We start from the raw sequence: 21,056 nt of genomic DNA on the forward strand, positions 1-21,056 counted from the left end.
ACTAATCACTTTCTAGTTCAAAGTTACCTACTACCTGTAAGTAGATCACTCGATGGCTAGGCTGAGGAATTCGGTTGATCGATCAGTTTTCTGTTCTTCTCACCCAGTTTTCTATCGATTTTATTCCCTAATTCCTAATATCCTCGATCACTAATCTACTGTCCCTCAATACGGTTACAAGTAATCTAAACCACAGAACTGTAAAGTAGGACACTTGCCTCTGTGTCTCAACATCAAGTCATCTCCTTGTACTCCTTTAAATTCACTAAGCCGTAAATCTATTTATACCTAAACCATCTAAAGGATCAACCTTAGTAATTAATCAATTCCTATTTACTTTTCATTTCCCAATACGTCTAATATCTTCGATCTCCATTGACTGATGCGTTCAACCCTCTCCTTACCTTCTCCTAGAGCAACCCTTCGATCGCCGAAGACACTACACGTTAACCCGTCCCGGATAATTATGATCGATGACGGAGAGGCACCGTGAAGAGATTCCGTCCGAGTCACGTATACGCGGCCGACGGCGTCGTCGGGATCGTCGTTCCCATATCACCGATGCAGAAATTCAAATTCGTCGTCATTAATAAAAATTAAAGAGACATCAGCAGAGGACCGGGTGGTGTATCTTTGGGGACAGCCTCCGGGCCGGCGTACCTTTATCTTACCTGGGCCACAATAGCGTGAGACTATGGGCCCTTTGTACTCCACTTTCACGACGATCTGCATACGCACCCCTCTCTCTCGCTGCCGGCACCCCTCGCGCGGCCAACTTTTTCCTCCACCTCTGGAGAGACCGAGACAGCCGGGACACGTCGTAATCTCCGGAAGAAACGTTTCCAGCCGCGCCTGTTCACGGGTGCTAACATTTTTTTCTACTCGCCCGGCTAACGGCACTTCTTGCGGGACTCTTGGTCACGTCTTCGGGGTTAACGGTTGCGCGACCGTCTAACGGGCACAGATTCTTTTCATTTGCATGACGATGAATATTTCGCGTTTTCAGGGTTGCGCCGTGCTGCGTGCGGTTGCTTGGTACGCGAGAAACATTTGACTTTGGTTGTTGGATATTGTCGTTATCTAATTTTAACACGTTGGATGCCGCACGATTTCAAGGTGCAGCATACGCGAAATGAAAAAGACAATATTAAATTATTTCATTGAATTGCGTTGTTATTATCGCAGGTTCGTTTTTCCGAATGCGCCGCATTGGGTAGCATTGTTTACAATATAGTGTTTTCAAATAATCATCGTTTAATTGAGGAAATTGCAGTAATCGAATTTGGCCGGTGACCCCACGGCATTCGACGTGTTGATTTGATTTAATATTCGACGTTTTGCACTGGGAAGTTGGAATAATTTGTTCTGAAAGTTAGAGAACTTGAAATTTATAAATTTTCACAGTTTTACACTTTCAGTTTCTCGACTTTGAAACTTTGGAACTTTGGAGCTTTGGAACTTTGGAACTTTCAAATGTTGAACGTTGACAAGAAAATGCTTGAATCGTCCGAAACGAAATTTGTCTATCAATATTAACTAATATTCTTCCTTTCGTCGAGGCCCAACGCCGTTCAAAGCAATCCTCAAACTGTCATTTCCCATCCCCGGAAATTTCACACTTGCCAATTTCTCTATTAGGACCCCCTCAGGGAAACAACCCCCCGCGGACAACCAGCAAAGGCTGCCGATCGGGGGTTGAAGCAGAGACAATGAGTGAGTCGCATCGAGCAACCCCTTTACGGCGACGGTGTCACAACATTTGGGCCCAGGACAGAGTTATGGCCCTTTTTCCCGCGATTTCGTCCTTCGATCCCGTCCGTCGAGGCCGGTGACCGACCAGGCGGAACAATTTCTCGGTGATTTCCCTTTTAGTCACTTCCTTTTGCTTTTCCATCTTTTTTCATTCACCGCACTCGCTCGCCTAGAAGCACGAGATGCAAAACGCTGCGGGCTGCTGCGTTTCCAGCCCGGCGAGCTCTGATTCGCGCGACTACTCTCTCACCCCCGTGGAAGAATTCCTTCAGGGGATGCGTCGCGTTCGCTCGGAACCGTTTCGAATTCGAGGATATTTTTATTTAAACGGGACCATCTAAAAAAATATGCCTGCGAAAATGAAACTGAAACTACCCCGTGTATCGCAGTTACCATTTTTCACCCTACCACTCCTCGAATTTAACTAAACAGAGTCCCCTAACGACATTCGAAAATTAGAACGGTAGAAATAACAAGCCGACAATGATACATTTCAAAGATATTTCGAACAACGTGTTTCGCTGTCGAAAAAAATAAGAAAAAATATGCCTATGAAACTGAAACAACCCCCGTGTCGGGATTATTCTCCTCTCTTCCGCCCTTCGCGTTCAATTAAATAATCCCCGATAAATTAAACGAATCATTCAATTCCCTGCCCCGTAACGAAACTCGAAATTAAAACGGGAGTTATAATAAGCCGTCCCTCGGGAAATCCGGTCAACGGGGAGTTGACTGCGTAACCCCGATCCCGTAAAAAACGCGGAAAAAAAGCGGTCGTACACGGAGCCGGTCGGTAGACAGCCGTCAGCCTTCGTCGTGCGACAATGTAACCGACGAAAAAAACATCTGGGACTAGGGAAAAAAATCTGCGACCGGTTACGCCTTTAGCGATCGCCGTATACGTTGCGCGGAAAAATTCATTAGCCGATCCAGATCGAGAAACGGCCGAAAGGGGTTCACGATCACACCCTTCTCTCGTCCCGTAACGAACGACGCAACGGTAGGACAATGAGCCGCTCTCTCCCCTGTGTCCCGTTCGCATTTTTTTTTTGTCTCACGTCGCGCAGAGACAAAAATACCGTTGCATTTGCATCCGTCGGTCCGAAACGCGGCAGAGGAGGCAAAAAAAGAAAAAGAAGCGGTGGGGGCAAGGAAAAAAAAATTTCGATCGAGGAAGAGACGCCGCGGAGGACCAGAGTGGGGAGAGGGAGAGAGAAAAAAATTGGCAGCAGGGTACGCGAGCAGGACCATTATTTTAATTTTCGTCCCGGCACCGTGGCAAAGGGGGTAGAGAGCAACGGAGCCGAAGGGGTGGAAAACTCTTCCTTTGCATAATCTTCGTAAGGGTAGTTTCCTTTCGGCGGAGTCTCACGCGGCGGAACCAGGATGTTCCAGTTAGTCGCTTCTCGGGGGCCGGTGTTTTCCAAGGTGTTTTGCATCTTCGCCTTCGGGGTGAATCTCGTCTAACCCCCCGTTCCCCGGGGCCGCGACGCCTCTTTTCGATTCTCTCTGTCTGGAAATTACCCTAAAGAGCTGCGCTCTAAGCGTTTTAAGGGATTAAGGTCGGGCAGGCGTAAAAAAGCACGGGGAAAGGGTTGACCACCCGCTGGGCGAAACCGGCGACAGATTACAACATCCGGAAACGTGTTTACAGGGGTACCGCGCCCGGTTCTTCCTTTCCGACCCCCTTGTCCCGCTTGCTCCGAGCACTGTTTCGCCGGCCTTGGACTACTTTAGGGTACTCACTTTGGCTTACTTGTTTTCTCTGCAGTTTTTACAATGAAGACCCTTTTTTAACAGGCGAAATGATTTTTTCGATAGTTCCTAAGATTCTGTTTTTACCTTGAGGAATCCTTTTCGTCGCTACTTATGTTTTGTTTGAGATCAATAGTTTTTATAGTCCCCAGGATTTCTATCGTTTTTGACGCTAGAACTACTCAGCGATCGGATTGATGTTATTTACTTCTACGCTATTATTTATCCTTTGCCAACGTTGGATTCCCAACGCGAACCATCCCAAGTTGACAAAGGAAATTCTCAGATAGAACAAACGTCATAGATTCAACCCCCAATTAAATTGTCCCTCAAAGCCGTCGATCATCCTAGAAGCGCACGTAAGAAGGGTTGAGGAGAAACACCGCCCGTATGAGTATGCAGATCGGCCGATTGTCTTCGGTGCGTTCTTCCTGTTTCACTTGGTCCCGACCAACCCCCTGCCCCTGGCCCACCGGGGCCGTCCCGTGAGAATCTCCGGGGCATTTGCATGCCGCGGATTATTTAAATCGTCCCTTCATTGTCGTGGCTCCTTGTTTTTTCCTAGATGCCTCTCCACGAGTCCCATGGCGTGGGTCCTGCGGGCTAGACAAAAAAACCGGCTGATCCTCTCGGGGCCCACGGAAGCGTCTTCCTCACCCCGTGCTCACCCTTTCCCGAGCGGTCATTCGAATTCGAGGATCCGCAGCACCTTGCGACGCGTCACGGTACGAGACATTGTTCCCGGATCATTGTCTTCGGGTGGAGGGGGTAGTTTCTGATTATCATGATTGTCAGCGCGGAGAGAGCACTGGTGGAAGGTGCTTTTTGGCCGTTGAAGAGGGGCAGTGTTTGTTTTCCAGGCGTCTCGAGAGGGGTGGTTTTCGGAATTGCATTATACAGCGATTGTTATGAGAATTTTATGTATTATTCTATTCAAACGCGGTGTAGAGGGTTTATTAGAAGATAGTTAGAATATATGAGGATTATTTAGTATCAGAAGCGCTCATCGAAACCATAGTCGAAGCAATTTGCGACAAGGAAACTTCAAATTTCACTCAGAATCAAACTAGATACTTCAAATTTCCAGTAGAAAAGACTACGTACTTTCTATGTTTCCCATTTCCTATTCCGATAAGCTCCAATTCAAACTCCTTCTATACGACCAAAAAACAGTTATCTTAGCAACGAGGAAACGAAGCGCCCAAGAACGCCCGTTAAAGAAATCTAAAAAAACACCCTTAGGATCGAATTCAAGGCAGCAAGAAAAAAATGTTCAGGATACCGTTGCACCGTGAAGAAGAGACTTCCACCCTTGGCGTTCACTCCGAATCCGCGCGTATTCAAATCAACCCCCACCCCGTCCCGGTTGAAATTTTTTTCGCGCTTCCGTCTGTTTGTTTTTTTTTTCCACCCCGGGGCGGAGCGAGGAGTATGCAAAGAGATCTTCAACCCTTTCCAGCTCGTTCCTCCGCTGGTCTCTCATCTTTCTTTTTTTTTCGCTCGCCGGGTCCCATCGATCTCTTTGTCTTCCTTCCATGTCCTTTCACTTTCACCGCTGCTTCCTCTTCTAATCCGGCCTCGTCGAAATTATGCAGGACTCCCGTGTCAGAGAGAGGGAAGCCGAAAACAAAATCGGTATAACCCGCTCCCCGGCGAGAAAAACTGACGGATCCGTTTTTTTTTCCGCGCATTTCCGAGACCGCGGCGTGCCGACGCGCATTTAACGGTGAGTCTTCTTCCGGGGGACTTTAATGCCGCGCCCCGTTGTTTCCTCCACCACCCTGACATTTTTTTCACTTCTCCCAGAAGTTCGTCCGTTGGACCGTTTGCCTCTATGAGATTTCTGTTCCTGTCGGTTGATATTCAAAGTACTGTGGGGTGCCTTTTAGAATTTAGTGGCGAGGAAAAGTCTAGGTTCTTTGGTTTATAAGATCATAGTAGGTCTCGTAAAAACGTTTTAAACCAATCGAGTTTATTGGTTTTATTGCAATCTCAATCGAACAGAATAGAATTCTTCGATTCACCGCGTTCTCATCTCCTTCGAATTCATAAAAAGTCGAAAATTACACAGTGTTCTGACTTTCAAACCTTTACACTCGAGAGGCGCCTCTCAGTTGCCATTTGATTCGACCGAACAAAATTATAAAATTTAAAATTCAATATTGAGATTTACATAATATACCCACACATGGAATATCGAAATAAAGTTCTGTCTCTCAATTGATACAAGGTATTTCATTCTGTTGTAAAAAATATCGATATTTCATCAGAAAATGATGAATACTTGTTGAGAAACATATTCTCGAGTGCAAAGGGTTAGTATTTTATTTTTTATACTCTGTAAAGGTAGCTGTTAACTAAACGTTTGCTTTTTCGAAGTACCAATGCAATTATTTTGCACGCAACGATCCAGAATACCGAGCGAAACGGGTACAAGGAATTTTCTCTGAAGAGTACTCACATCACCGGAAAGACCGTTGTTCCACGGGTAAGGTGGCTGAGGAGGCGACTGCTGCTGATGATGAACACCCCCAACCCCTGTCGCGGAATGGGGGTTGTGGATGTGTTCGGCCATCACGCTGACCCAGTGGGCCAGTCCACCGCCACCGGTGGCTGCTGGGCCCGTGGTTCCCGTGCCTGCACCTCCTGTTCCTCCGCCTCCACCGCCACCCCCTCCTCCGCCACCGCCACCCCCACCACCCTCTTCGCCACCCTCGGACCACGCGAAAGAGGCTTTCTGCAACAGAAACATGAAATTATGTCAGTTTAAATCGGAAACTTCATCGAGTCCATTAAAGCAAGCAGATCAAAATGATCCATTCTTAATTCCTTCCCCTTGTGATTATTATTAAAAAGATAACAGATGTTTCTCTGGGGTACAATTAAAGAACTTTGTTCAGCAGCGCGCAAACCGAATTGTAAAACAATGAAAGTTTCAATAGATGCACTCTAGTAGTTTCCACGGACGAATTTCAAGATGTCAATTTAACTGCTTGGTAGTTTTAGAGTCGAATATACATTATTAAAAGACGGTCCGCTAGAATCTTCTCAGATTCATCCACAGGAAGATTGCTTGATTCCTTTTTAATATACTTATGTCCGTATCGGTTAACCAATTGGCGGGAGCTCATGAAAAATCCGTCAGTCTCGTCCGAAAAACAGGTTGCACCGACATAATAGGGGATAAACGACGTTGCTCGTCAGGGAGAATGCACGGGATCCGTCGTAGAGGTTTCGCGCGATTATTGAAATTAGTCGCCGATCGGAGTAATAATCTGCGTCCGAGGGGAAGGGGGGACGGTTTCGGAACTGTCCACGGTTAAATGAATCCCTGGGAACGAAATCACGGTACGCGACCGTACATAGTTGCATAAAGGGGGCCGAACAAATTACACGGTCTCGTTGCCCGTGAAACAACAAGTGGCAGCAGGCTTTTCGATTTTTCCGCGCGCGGACGGACAATTTCGAAAATATAAGCCTCCGGCGGCGATTAATCCTGCCCGGGGCATTAATCACCGTAATTATGAGGCTGGCTCTCGGTCGGCCGGGCTGCTTCATCCGATATTCATGATCGAACGCACGAGAAGAGCTGACCCATTAATAAATTGATCGATAAATCAGCGAGCGTGGCGCCTGAACACCTGAACGGCTTAAGCCGCGTTCACGCTTGCCACTTATCGCGCCGGTACTCCGTGCAACTTTGTTGCATGAGCGACATCAAAGCGGCCCCCGGTAAACAAATCATTCGAAATCGTTTGTTTCACTCTGGCCTTTCGCGAGCGCAGCGCGATTCCGCGTCCCTCCGTTCGAAACCGCGCACGGGACCCGGTCCCTTCGAGCACGGGCCGTTTAAAAACACCTTTACCCGGGCAATAAAGTTGAGCAACTCGACTGTCTCACTCGACGTGGCAATTTAATCAATTATAAAATTAATTTACTCCGCGTTAATAGTTCCCGGTAGAACGCGGGCTGATTTATCTCTAGTATCGTACGAAGAAACCGTGGAATGCGCTCGCTCGCGGCCACGGCGAGGGGCCGGGGACTTTCGTCGGAGTCCGACCGACCGAGCCGGAATCGAGGCATGTCTTCCACCGAGGCGGTTTTTTGCAAATTACCCCTTAAGTTGGCAGCCCCATAAAACCGAAAGGACGCCCGGACCGGGCAGAGCCCTGTTCTTAACTCTTAATCTCCCGCCAACCGCGTTAACCTTGCACATCGTTGCACCTAGCGTCAATTTGAGACACATTGTCGGCGTGCAGCCGCCAATTTCATGGAGAGGAGAAGATTACGCGGCACCCGTGTAATCTGGAAAATTACAAACTTCCACGTTTCCATGCCGTTTTTCGCCGACGGTTCCGCGGTCTATCATTTCACCGGCGATTAAGCTAAAAACTGACACGGTCCGATCGGCTATAAATTCTAGGATTCGGCGCTGATAATAAGGAGAAATCAAGGATTTATTCGTGCGTGATGCAGGGGACCAAGTGACTTGTTCTTTTTTTTCTCTCTCTCTCTCTCTCGGCGTCGATTCTGCGTCGTTGCCATTGGAACGTGGCTTACGCGAGACCCGAAGGATCCGAGGGAAGAAAATCTTCTAACGAGAAAACACCGAGACGGAATGCAGTTTTCTGGGTAATCCGCTGACTAAGTTTATTTATAACAAAGACGGACGTCGAGCGAAGTGACGGGAGGTAGGGAACGTCGACGCCGGTTGATGGTTCGAGAACGTTTGGAAATAAATCGGCAAATTCGGGTATAATTGCGCGGCAGTATCAGACGGTATCGATCGGCCGCGGAGGCGTCGTAAGAAATTCATAGCCCACGGAGAAAGAAGAGAAATGTCAGCCGATGGCAAATCGATACGTCGTCGAACGCGCGCGGCGTCGGCAACGGCGCGGTGCTCCGCGCTGGCTCTCTCTTGGCCGCGAATAAAAATAACGAAAATAATGCTCGGCCTGTCCGGGGTGTGTCAAACGTTCCGCGAGATCGGTCCGCGATGGACCGTTCATTAAAACTTCTTGAATAATGAAACGGTTCTCGCTGGAATAATGCGGCTCAGCGGCACATGAATTATATGGACACCGCCGCGGAGAATCTTTTAGCGCGCCGCTCGCTATTTTTCAATTAAGTGCTCCGCTTCATGTTTCAGCAACCATCGCCGCGTGCGAAGTTAAATTTGGAAACGTCAGGGAGAAGTTCGAAGAAGCTTCGAACGATCGATTCCCGGTTATCCCTGTTATTCCTGCGATTTAACCCATTTCGCTCGTAAATGAAAACTGTTCTGAAAGATATATTTATTTTCGATATACGTTAACCCTTTGGCTACGAAAGAATTTTACGTTAACGCGTACCTCTAAGAAAGTGCATTGATACCATCGGAACACTGAATTGAACTGAATTAAACCAATCTAAAATATTCACATTTATATAATATATGACTAACGGAACGTGTGATTGTTGAATTAAAATTCACTTACATCAGATCTAAACGAGCTTTGCTGCAATTATCGTTAGTAACATTTTACGACCGCCTATGGGCGCCAACAGTACGACACCTAATTTGTGAAGCGCCTTTAGACGCCAACGGTAACCAAGGGGTTAACTATCTTCAACGGAAATAAATGTTTTTATAGAAAATGCTACTCTAATCGTAAAAAAGAATAGATTACTATGTTGATTTTGTATCGGCATCGATTAATCCATTAATTCATATTTTACTGATATAAGGGGGGTATTTTAGTGATGCAAAAGTTGATGGAACGATTATCTGAGATTCGGTAAACGACAGATCGAGAGGCTTCCGACTGATGCTCTCCGATTGAAGCTTGAAAGGGACGGTTAACGATTCGAGGGATCGCTGCGAGCAGAAGTAAAGAGGATTTCCGCGGCAACCCTTAAATCCGCCGCTCCGGCTGTAATTAGCGGGGCCAGCTGTTAATTGATCTCGCAGCACGCATCGTGAGAAAGCTGGTTAGAAACTGCGGCTCGGATTGCTGGTTCCTCAAAGAATCATCCCCTCCCCCTCCGACGGTACCCTGGAGGGTTGTTATTTCTTCAACGAGCTGAGGGGATGATGCGTTTCATTATTGCCTCGCACTTAATTACACGTCCCCGAAAGGCCTCTGTTCCGCGTGTCGCCGTTTTCCCTCGCGCTTCCCCCGACCTTCTTTCGCCTTCTCCCCGACGCAACAAAAGCTCAAAGGGTATTGACTTTTTTTAACTGCGAAAGCTTTCAATTCGCACCGGCGTGTCTCAACGCGCGGCCCGTGGCACGAAGAAACGGAGGAACAGAACGAATGAGATTCTGATTCGAAAATTGCGATCGGAAATATCTTTTTATAGAACGAAATCAATGGACTGTTTCGGTGATCATTTTGCTAAAAATATCTAGCCGGAGATAGATAGGATTGAAATTGCATATTTAATCGTTCGATTTTAAGCCTTCGTCCACTGAAAGCCTGTAAAAAAGCTTTTAACTGTGCAATGCGAAAATAGGAGGTTAAGAAGTTTCTCTGAAATAATGAGTAGCCGAAATAATTTATTAAGTTGCCCCGAGGCAGCTGTTAATAGTTTTAACTATTGGGTAACGAATTAGAGTATTCTTAGTCGTCCGTCGTTAATTTTCATGCGATAATGGATGAACTTTCGGTAGCTACGGCGTCGATCTAAATGTCCTCTCAGTCACTGGACGACGATTGCACACGATCCGTTGGTAATGCGTTCGTCGAACGACAACAAAGAGGAAGTGGGCGTAATTAGAGGAGGGTTTGGAAGAGGTTCCGCCCGGGAAAAGGGTAGATAGTCGGCGAGAGCGTCGCGGATCCGGGTCAAGCGTTGTCGCGGAATCAGCTAAGCCCGAGCGAGAACCGCGAACGTGCCAAGAAAAGTTGCCCCGTGGCGATAACTCGGTCAGAAGCAAAAGGAAGCAACAGGAAGCCGAGGCGGGGCGGCGTCGCCCGGTGAGAAATTAATGAATTAATCCGCGGAAAAATTCCGCCGTTAAGAAATCCGCGGTGGTCTCCCAGAGGATTTCGAACGTGGCTCGTTCTGTTTGCGCCCGAGAAAGATGGAGCGAAGAAAGAAAGTAAAGAGGAAGGGATACGGAAAGGAACTCGAGCAACGAGGAACCACGGGAAAGTATTTAATAAATGTTGGGGAACTACTTGTAGAACGAGATATTGTTACCTTACTTACTCGAATTCAGACCGAGATTTACATTGAGATTTACAATTGAAATCCACGGAAGGCCGGCGAATTACCGTCGAAGAGGTAAAGAGTAGAACGGTTCACCGTTGTCGCACAGGAGAATAAGAGGGTACAAGAAAGAAGGAGGAGAAACAATGGCGAAAACGAAGGGACAAAGTAGTTCGAAAGTCGAAGACTGGATTTACCGACGAAACAAAAAGTAATTGTCAAGCAAACAGGATTTCCTTCTATCCCTTCGCAGTATCCCGCAGACTCTTTACCCCCGTTCGGCGCTCCCATTACGCGAAAACTCGTCGCGCTTAAGTATCCGCTAACTTTTTAACCGACAACTTACATAAAACTAGCTACTCACCACGGCGAGACGCGTTTCAACCGCGAGACTATTTTCTCGACGCTTCTGTTATACAGTCCAACCCCTTTCCGTGTAACGTTACGGTAAATTTGTGGCAGGATTTCGGATTTAACGAACACGAATATCAATTCTTTGCGGTTGATATTCGCAGAAGAATAATATCTGTTATCAATCATTGTTCTCCAGAGGAAACGTAGATATAGAATAAGTAGCTATAGAGTTCTTTTTCCACGGTAAATTATTAATGATAAGTGGTCGTATCGATCACAGCTAAGGAAGACGTCGCAAAGGCGATGGGTTCAGTTTTCTCACCCCGGTGATCTAGATACAATTCCCGACGCCACGCAAACAGTAAACATCGTTTCGTCATTTTCGGAATATTTCCCGGATCGTTTTTTGATTTTCTAGGTGGAGCTGATTTTTCGCGCGGAAACTTTCAGCCCCTTTCGCTCCCGGCGAAAATTGGCTTGTTTGCTCGAGGGCGGTTTCAATCGTTCCGCGGCCGGTATAAATTCGGTGAATATGTTTTCTCCCTTTTCCAGGGGTTGCTTGGGAAGTCCGGAAGAGGGTAGGTCAGTGAAGACGCGGATTCTTTTGGGGATTATTGATCTTGATGCTCCGGTTTCGAAACGGCTTCGGGGAGGAGACTCGCCGTGAAAGCTTCCCAGCTTTTTCGACCATTGTTCAAGATTCACCGGGTGATCCTGATAACTTTCCACCGCTATAGAAATTGTTGCAAACCGTACACTCTAGCCCCGATTTTTCTTAAATTTTCCCACCCCTGTAACAGTATTCAATCAACTGGCATTCGCCGCCATCAATTTCTCGTCAAAATAACTATCATACCTATTAACATCAACAAAACACACTACCAGTTGAACATAGTTCAACAATTTGAACTGAGAACTTCAAAAATCTTCTCGACAAATGAAATCTAGCAGAACCTAGCTGTAGAATCTAACTCTAGAATAGAACCGCAAAGGGTAACGAGTACAGCATTAGCTTCAAAATTGCAGCCGAAGGACTCAAAGTATCATAAGGAAAAAGCAGCGATTATTCTTCATGAAGAAATGCAAGGGGCAAAGAGGGAAATACGAAAACAGGTGGTACGTGTCGCGAGAGCTGACCTCATCGTGATCTTCCCGGTGCAGAGCGAGGTTCCTCGGGAAAGCGGGCACGCTGCTCACGGTCAATCCCTTGAGATCCTTCAGCTCCTTAAGGGCACCGAGCGCGTTCAGGTTATCCTTTAGATTGGCCAGATTAAAATTAATCCCCTGCTCCTTGAAATTCAGGTGCCTGTTGAGCACGGTCTTTCCTAGGGCGCTCGCGAGCAGGCTGTTGTACAGCTCGTTCCGCAGAATGAACTTTTGCTCGGCGGGTCCTTCGTCCTTGCTCGAGATATCGTTCGAGGAGTCTGAGTCGACCTCGACCGACGAATTCGACACGACACTCATCGTGGACATTTTGTCCCGCGGGCTCACGTCCGTGTATATATATATATTATCAACCTCTGCGTATCAGACGCGAACGCGGCGAGCGAATAATCGTTGTCCTTTCTCCTTTCTCGTTCTTATTAAAATACCTGTACATGTGTCTCCTTGCACGGTGTATAGGAATATAGAATTAAATACGCTTTCCAATAGTTTCGTGTATATAATATAGATGTGTATGTATATATATAGATTTATTTATTTATTTATTTATTTATTTATATATATGTATATATATTTTTGTTCTTCTTCGTTTAAACTTCCTATTTAGTTAAATCAGCATTCAACGCGCGCGAGACTCGGTATCGGGAGGTTTCAAAGACACCGTTGACACCACCGAAAAATCGTCACGGTTGTCCAACGGATTGCTCGAGTCGAGAGAGCGGCCACGTGGCGCGGCCAGCTTCGAAGAGAGGGGTACGACGGCGTGTAACTCCGTCGACGAGGTCCGATTCAAAAATCTTGCTTGCGAAGGGAAACCATCGGGACCGACGCCGTCGCGCCGAAAAATACACTCTTCTTAATTACTCGTTCGGCCTGTCGGACTCTCTCACCCCCGGATCAACCCCTTTGGAAAACGAAGAACACCGAGAGGTATACTCTCTCGTTTCTCGTTTGCTTATTTTTTTTCGCTTGTTTTAAATTCGTATGCTTTTATTGCCTTGCGAACCTGAACGCTTTTAAGACACGGTGCGTTGCTTCGTTACTCTCCGTCTCCCCGTCGAGCGTACATTCAGCTGTCTATTCCGTTTATTATCGGTCGTCATCGGGATTGCTCGATCGACAAAAGGAAGAGGATCTTCTCACTCGAAAGCTCGATCCCGAGCCCGCACAGCTTTCTCTTCTCTTTCGATTCGACTCGCCACGCTAATCGTCTTTTTAATAACTCTATTTTACTATCTTTCACTCTCTCTCTCTCTCTCTCTCTCTCTCTCTCTCTCTCTCTCTCTCTCTCTCTCTCTCTCTCTCTCTCTCTTTCTCTCTCTATCTCTCTCTCTCTCTCTCTTTCTCTCTCTATCTCTCTCTCTCTCTCTCTCTCTCTCTCTCTCTCTCTCTCTCTCTCTCTCTCTCTCTCTCTCTCTCTCTCTTTCTCTCTCCCTCTCTCTCTCTGTTTCGCTCGCTGTCTTTCGATCTCACTCTGCCGTTCGTTCAATTTTTCGTTCTTTCCCTCGGGTTACCGATAAAAAGCTTATCAATATTATCTCAGTGGTCGCCTGTGAGCAGGCCGGCGAGACGAGGCATCGTCGTCCACAGGAAAAAACATTGCATCGTGGCGTTTAGGAACTTTTGCGCGCGCAGCTCATTACGCATGGCCGCGACCTTTCTAATTGGCTGGCTAATTAGCGCGGGAGGGTGTCACCGGTGCCGCGGACACGAGGTTTCCGGCGTGCTCGCGGCTTCGCTCGTTCTCGATCGCGTGAAATCCTCCACACGAGATGCTCGAGCCCGGATCCTCTCTTCCCCACGCTTCAAACTCTTCCTCTCTTCTTAGATATCCTACTTGATTAGACGATTAGCGCATAAAACACGTGAAAAATAGGAACTTTGGTTGATCGTTTCAGCCCTCCGTCTTTCTCTTTCTTTCCCTTTCTCTCTCTCTCTCTCTCTTTCTCTCTGTCTCCCGCCTTCCTTCCACTCTCCCTCGCCGTTCGCTCGTTCGCTCGCCGCACTTTCCCTCTATCCCTCACACTCGCTCTCTCTTCCTTCTTTCTCTCTTTCTTTCTCTCTGTTTCCCTCCTCATCGGCGTGCGATCCGGAGGACCGACTCGTCCAGCCGGCGGCCGGTTACGCCGTTCTCGCCCCGCGCGACACTTCCCGTGGCGATGATCCTCCTCCGCCTGGTCGGACACGTCCGTCGCCAGGTAGAAGAAGAGGAAGCGCGGTGAGAAGGAGAAGAAGAAACGAAAGGAGAGGAAGAAGCCGATACGGATAGAGGAACATCCTCCTGGACAGGCTGCATCGAGGAGGACCGTTCTGGCGTGTCCGTTTCAGGCGTCCATCGGGATCGCTCCCTCGGCGAGCGCGTCCTTCCTCCGTTCGACGCCGCCGCCAGCGGGCGAGAAGCTGTCCCGGGAGGCCCTACCGGCCTCCCCTCCACATCTCCGGCGACGCTGGGCCCGCGGGGCGGGAGGAGGGGCGCGTCGAGCGGCGATTGGTCGGGCGCGGGCCCAACGAGAGCCGAACCGCCGCGACGGGACCCGATCCGACGAACCGACGGACCGGTCGCGCGTTTCCGTACGGCCTCGGCTTCCCTCGTGCGGTTGCGGACCGCGGTGGTGGGGGTAAGCGGCCGGTTAGTCGCGTCCCGAGCGTCGTCGAGTCAATTAAACTCCCGGGGACGGTTAGGCGAGAACTCTCGAGTTCTCTCCCGACGAGACGACGCGTGTATTCCGTTCTTGTTCGATGAACCCGGGTCGTAGTCGTTGACGGAAGAATCGCGTCACACGAACACGCGGAACGGTTCCGAACCGGGCAGCACCGAATTCCTTCCGCTCACGGAAACCGCGTCGCGGCTCGAGAAGGGGGTTGGTCTCTCGAATCCCAGTTTCTTATGTGAGCGCGACCGCGCGACTGGTTGATGCAGTCCGCGGCGGAGCATAAGGAAGCGGAAGCTCGCCGTTCCTTCTCTCTCTCCGTCGCTCCGTTTTCTACCGTTCGCGGTGTCCTCCTCCGTTCCTGGCGTTCCTCCTTGTCGCGCCGCCGGCCAAGGAAAGGCGCGCACGCTTCGCCGCGGCCGCCCGGCGTCGTCGTCGACGTCGTCGTCGTCGTCGTCGCCGCCGCCGCCGCTCTCGGTGGTCGTGGTGTGCCCTCCGTCTTCCACTTCCTTTTTCTGCTCTCTCGCTCCGTCCAACCGCGGTCGTCCCGTTTCCGCCCTAGCCGGCTCGCGCTCCTCTCCGTCCCACCCGCGGCGTTGTATCTGTCTCTCCCGCCACAACGCCCGTTAGGAAAGAAGGGGGTGGTGGCGGCGGCGGCGTCGGCGGCATCGGCGGCATCGGCGGCGGCGGGTCGGGTGGAGGTAAGGAGAAGATCCCGAAAGAAGGAACGAGGAAAGAAAGCGGCGCGGAACGGAGACGGTATCCTGCTGGAGAGACGGAAAGGTGGCGAGAGACCGAGAAACTGTGGGGGGAGGCTGGGAGGAGACCGAGAAACTCCAAGGTGGAGGTGGAGGAGCTGGAGGTGGAGGCGAAACGAACAAAACGAAGCTGGCCGAGAGTGGCGGAGGGTTCTTGCCGGAGGTTTCGGGGGGTTCCGTCGACCGGCGGCGGGAAGGAGGGTTGGAGGGGAAAACGTATCCCGCGAAGAAACAGATAAATATAGATATTTCTCCTTTGGTCGACCACCTGGGGAGAGGGGGTGAACACTCGTGGGTGGGCAGGAGGCACGGTGTACGGGGCGGCTGGACGGGGCAAGGGACGAGAACAGAAGGGAGGGTGTTGTACGGTCGTTTCCCGCCCCCCGGACCGAATTGGAAAAATGGAAATAATAAGAGTCGCCTCCCGGGTGTGAGGTGGGGGGGTTGCATGGCGGGCTTGCACGAACGACCGAAGGGGTTGCAGGGGGCGCACACGAAACGGGGGGTGGACGGAGGGTAGTTGGTGGGATGGGGATGGTGGGGGGTTGTGCGCAGTGCAGCATGCGCCCTCGCGACGGGGAAAAGGCACACACGTCGTTTCCCGTCCGTGTGCGCGGCGCTCACGTGTGTTCGCGGAGGCCGCCGAGAAAGTGGGGCTCCGGGGGTGGAAGATCGAGAAAAAGAGTCTCTCGCGTGATGCGAGCACCGGCCCGAAGAGAATACCTTGACGGACACACCAAGAAACCAACATGGCCACCGACGCGCTTCGAAATACTCCCGCATTCCGCGCATAAATTAACCCTCGCACGCCAAGTCCAAGTCCAGCCGACGGATTCCTTCCTGCGGAATTCGTCTCGGTCCCCTTTCGAACCGATGTTGGGAACCTTCCGCTTTTTCACCCTCTTCGTTTCGACGGAATATGACGAGATTCGAAGAAATTAGGAAGATGGATTCCGTTCGGCACTGATTTCTAGGATTCCTATGTACATCCGTGCAACCCTATCGAACTGTCCATTCTTCTCCGATGTACGCTGAGAATCGAGGATTTCTCGGAATCTTCCTCTATGATTCCAATAAATACCATCTATGCTTCTTCGATCTCTTGCTCAACCTTGCTCGAGTTTTCTCTGTACCTTGAGATGCCTGTATTTCACTTGTACCAGTTCATGGGAAAGAATGCTTAAAGGTTCAATATAGTTCAATGATCTCGAAGTTAAAAAACAGCATTAATGAAAAAGTCCAATTTATCTGGCCCATCGGACAACGAAGAAAGAGTCGGAGAAGGGAAAACGAGTTGCAGAGCAGTTCGTTCCAGTTTTCCGCGACGGTGATCGAACCAGCGCGATCCTTCTTCGCGCTGGGAATGATTGTTTGTTTGTTTGTTTGCCCGGGCGATGTTTTATTGGCGGCGGTAACGAGACGCAGTTCGAAACGATGGTCCCCTCACGATAATGGAGGCTCTGGCTGGCCCGCGCCCGCGTCCCGAATGTAAAAGTAATACGCCTTCGAGGACGGAAATCATCGTTTCTCCTCGAGCGCGATTTAAGTGACAAATGGCGTCGTTGCGAGACGAACGCGGAACGGATGCGTTTCCGTTCGCCGGCTCGCCGGCCGAATTGAAAACTCCCCGGGTCGCTTTTTAGGGAATTGGACGCGAGGTGAGGCGAGACCGAAATTTTCTACCGCCCCGCCGACATACGTCTTTCCCCGAAGACACGGAAAATTTTATTGTCCCCTGGCCGTTCCTTTCATGACACGCCTCCCTGTTTACACCACTCACACTCAAACCGTATCGACATACCGAATCATTCGTATTTCACGATTCACCGTATCGTAATTCTCATTTACCGCTAGAACTACTGAACACTCAAGCTAACTTCTCTTTATCTTTTACCAGAAACTCCATTGATGTTCCAATTCACTTATATTTCAGATTGCATACAAAGAAACCAACTTATCCAGTATCTTCCAAGAACCTCTCGATTCCATAATCCACGGTTCCATCGTTAAATAAAGAAACATGGAACCAAACGAGAATCATCCTACCAATCGTTCCTTTCCATCCTCTCCACCTGCTCCCCGACAAAACGAAAACCCCCCGGCAAATTTCATTTACCAGAAAAAAGATCGAAACAGAAAAGAATCATCGCGTCAATTTTTCCGCAGCGCGGTGCCGTCCCACCTGCTCCCTTCGAAGACGAAAAACAATTCCATCTTATCCCCGCTGCCCCCGGAGCCCCGCATCCCCCGCGGTATCCTACACTTGTCGTATCGCTATCAATCGCTATAAAGCATTCAGATCAGGCGGCCCGGCTGTAATAGATGTACCGTACGCTAACCCCGGACTCTCCATTCCGCGGCCGAGCATGCGGCACGGGGAGGAGCGGCGTCTGGCAAATAACAGATGGGTCACATGAGCAGGTAATACCGTAGTTCCTCTCGAGTGGTATCAGGCTTTTGAGGTTGCCACGGATCCACCGTTCGCACACGGCCCGAGGAGTTGGAGAGGGGGTGAAGGACAGGGTGGCCGGGAAGAACGTGACTCCGGCAGCGTTCCGGAGATGCTGTTTCACGTGGTTGCATAAAAGTCCAACGGGAATCGGGGGATCGAGTCGCCTGTTACCTCTAATATCCTCTAACGGTGCATCCTCAATTACCATTGTCCCATTCACATGCAGATATCTTCACACTCACGGTTATCCCACCCCTTTTTTCCATCTCGTAAGTAGCCCGATGGGAGAGCCGCTCTCCTTTCACCGGTGCCAGGCCCGTTTCTCTTATTCCCGCGTCTCCTCGCCCTTTCTCTTTATTGTCCCTAGCTCTCGCTGGTTACACGATTATTTGTGTTTTGGTTGTTCGGGGCGGAGCGGAAGAGGTGTTCCTCTCGGTTTACGATTACCCGTATCACGCGGACGGAATAAGGGAATCCGTTTCCTCTTCCCGCGACCTGCGCCGTCTACGCCGTTACCAGAAGTCACCCCCTAAGACGATCCGACGCGTTTCCGTTCTGTTCTATCGAGTTCTTCGTATTCGTAAACGTCCCAACGACGCTTTCTTAACGGTTCGCAGGATTTCGAGCGGTATGTAGGTCGGGGGATGGTATCTGGGTCGGGGAACGCGCGGGGAGGTCTAATAAGAAAAAATGTACGAAAATAGCGCTGAATGTTTGCCAGGGAGGAAGATATCAAAGTTCACGGTAGAATTTCGGCGTCGATGGAGGAACGTTAGAAATTATCATTAAAGGACTCGATTTTTAAATAATCACTAATAATCTAACGCGTGCACGAAGTGACAGAACACGAAAACAGCATTAGTTTCCAATAAGAAAAGAGAAGGAATCGAAGCTCTCGAGGAAACTCGATCGAATAACAAAGTGTCGAAAACTTCCGTGATGGATGCAATTCCAGTGCAATCGCTGAAAACCGATGCATAAATTTCCTCGGACTAATAAAGCATGGAACGATGCTTGAAACCTTTTCACGGCGGAAGGGGATGAAGAAGTGGCCGACTGTATAAGAATAATCGTTGCTTGTATCGCTGGCAGGGAGCCACGCAGGATCTTCAGGCGAGGCGAGGACCTCAGATAAGACGCAAAATCCGAGAACAGCTCGAGGGTCGGGCGGAGGGGTTGGGGCGCGAGGTGAAAATTAAAGAAGCGCTAAGTCGGGCGCTAAACTGAAGAACCACTTGTTGAGCAGCTTGTGGCGGCGGCACGTTGGTTAGAGGGAGGCCGGAGGGGTTGGGAAGCGGCGAGAGACGACGGGGTAGCAGGGGTGGACCGGTTGACGGGGGCGGCAGGGCGCGGATATGCAGATGAGGGGTGGCTACCCCCGTGTAACTAACTTCTAACTTTCGCGTAAAGGCCAGCGGCGGCGGCGGCGGCGGTTTTGCACCGGCGACTCGCGCGCCCTTCCACCCCCCCGCCGACCCCCTCGCTCCTCGGGAAAATTAAATCCGCGCGCACAACCCGAGAGACTTTCCGTAAGTACTCGAGCGGCGGTGTCTGCGCGAGGCGCGAAATGAGAGTTCCTTCTCGCACTTCGGGGGATGTTTTGCTCGCGGAAGGAAGACGCTGCGAAGATTGATCGATCGAGTTTTCTCGTTCCAGTGAAAATAATAATGTTTGCGTAGCGAGATTGTGGAATTACTGGGGAATCTCGGCTAGTTAGCAGTGAACTATTTTTGACGACTATTGAACTGTCTGATTGATTACTTGTCTTGCGTATGGAAGTAGATTCGTTAGAGATTAGAGATCTATAGCGTGTTTAACAGACAATAAAGGAAATCGTGCGTTTACTAGTTTGTTGAGTTAGATATTAGTAAGTCATCATTTTGTTCACGTGTACAGTCGCTTAAAAATATGGAGTCAGAGGCACGAAGAAAAGGTTTGGAGAAATTCGACCGGAGTCTCTAATATCGTTGAGAATGTTCCAGGTCGTTCCAGGATGAATCGTAATCACCGGCAAAGAACAATTTGACTTATCATACTCCCCCTCATCCCCTTAGCGTTCGCAACGGGGTGGAGGTGGATGGAAAAAGGTAGAAAACCGCGAAACAACGGATCGCGGCAGTACTTTTCCCTCTTTCGACGTTTTTCTCGGCGCACCGCTGCCGAAAAAAAGCCAAAGAAAAGGACGTCTGGCGCCGAGACGTCGGCGACGACGAGTCTCGACCCAGATATCCCGTCGTCGTCGTCGTCGTAGTCGTCGTCGACGACGTCGTCTCCTCCGTGGCTCCGGGCTTTTCTTATTTCTCCCTTTTGCCCACCCATCGCGAGGCGAGCGCACTCTCCAACCCCCGTTGGGGTAGGTTTTTCCACCCTGGTCCACCCCCGGGAGACGTTACACACACCGCAAGCGAGGAACGAGCGCGACTAACCCCTCTGCTCCCCTGTTTCACCCTCTGCGTGTACGCGGGCAGCGTCGGAGTGGTGGTTTACGAACGCAAAGGGTGGGCGAGTCCGATTTTTTTTCAGTTTCCATGGAATAGAAACGCAAAAACCAACGGATTTATCGACAATACACATTGTCTTCGACCTTTATGTCGTCTTATCTGTTAAATTATACTCGGTTCCATTGGAAAAACAGCTGGGTGGCCAATGGAAGAAGAATATACGGACTGAGCTCTGGATTCTGAGGATACCGAGTAGTATATGGAAACTGTTTATAACGCCTCGAATCGGTAACGGTTCCCAGGGGCAACGAAACTGCGAGGCGGAATAAAATTTTCTAGTCAACTTTCTTCACGCAAACTTTCCGAATTGCATTCCGGGGGAAAGGACCTGGCCCGGCCCGGCCTGGCCCGGTCGGCGGAGGAAATAAAATCTCAATAAGTTGCGCCGGGCCGCGCGGAATTTACAAATTACGCCGGGGCATTGAATCGAACGGCAATCTTTCGCTATTCCCGCGCATGCAAAAACTCCGGGAAC

General features: G+C 49.7%; 1 protein-coding gene across 2 annotated transcripts in view; it reads right to left on the minus strand.

Annotated features, from left to right (window-relative positions):
* Window positions 1–21,056, minus strand: part of LOC116425695 (zinc finger protein rotund) — a 229,993-nt gene that overhangs the window by 152,859 nt on the left and 56,078 nt on the right. Inside the window, exons 1-2 of one of the 2 annotated variants that reach the window (XM_076373513.1) lie at window positions 12,193–15,133; window positions 5,969–6,244 (exon numbers count right to left, since the gene is read on the minus strand). In XM_076373513.1, the coding sequence (XP_076229628.1) occupies window positions 5,969–6,244; window positions 12,193–12,528 (612 nt within the window). In that variant the 5' untranslated portion in view covers window positions 12,529–15,133. Of the gene's footprint in view, window positions 1–5,968; window positions 6,245–12,192; window positions 15,134–21,056 lie in introns of those variants that run through there. The other variant, XM_076373514.1, reaches the window with a different exon arrangement.

The sequence above is a fragment of the Nomia melanderi genome, chromosome 14, assembly GCF_051020985.1.
Source record: "Nomia melanderi isolate GNS246 chromosome 14, iyNomMela1, whole genome shotgun sequence".
NCBI lineage: Eukaryota > Metazoa > Arthropoda > Insecta > Hymenoptera > Halictidae > Nomia > Nomia melanderi.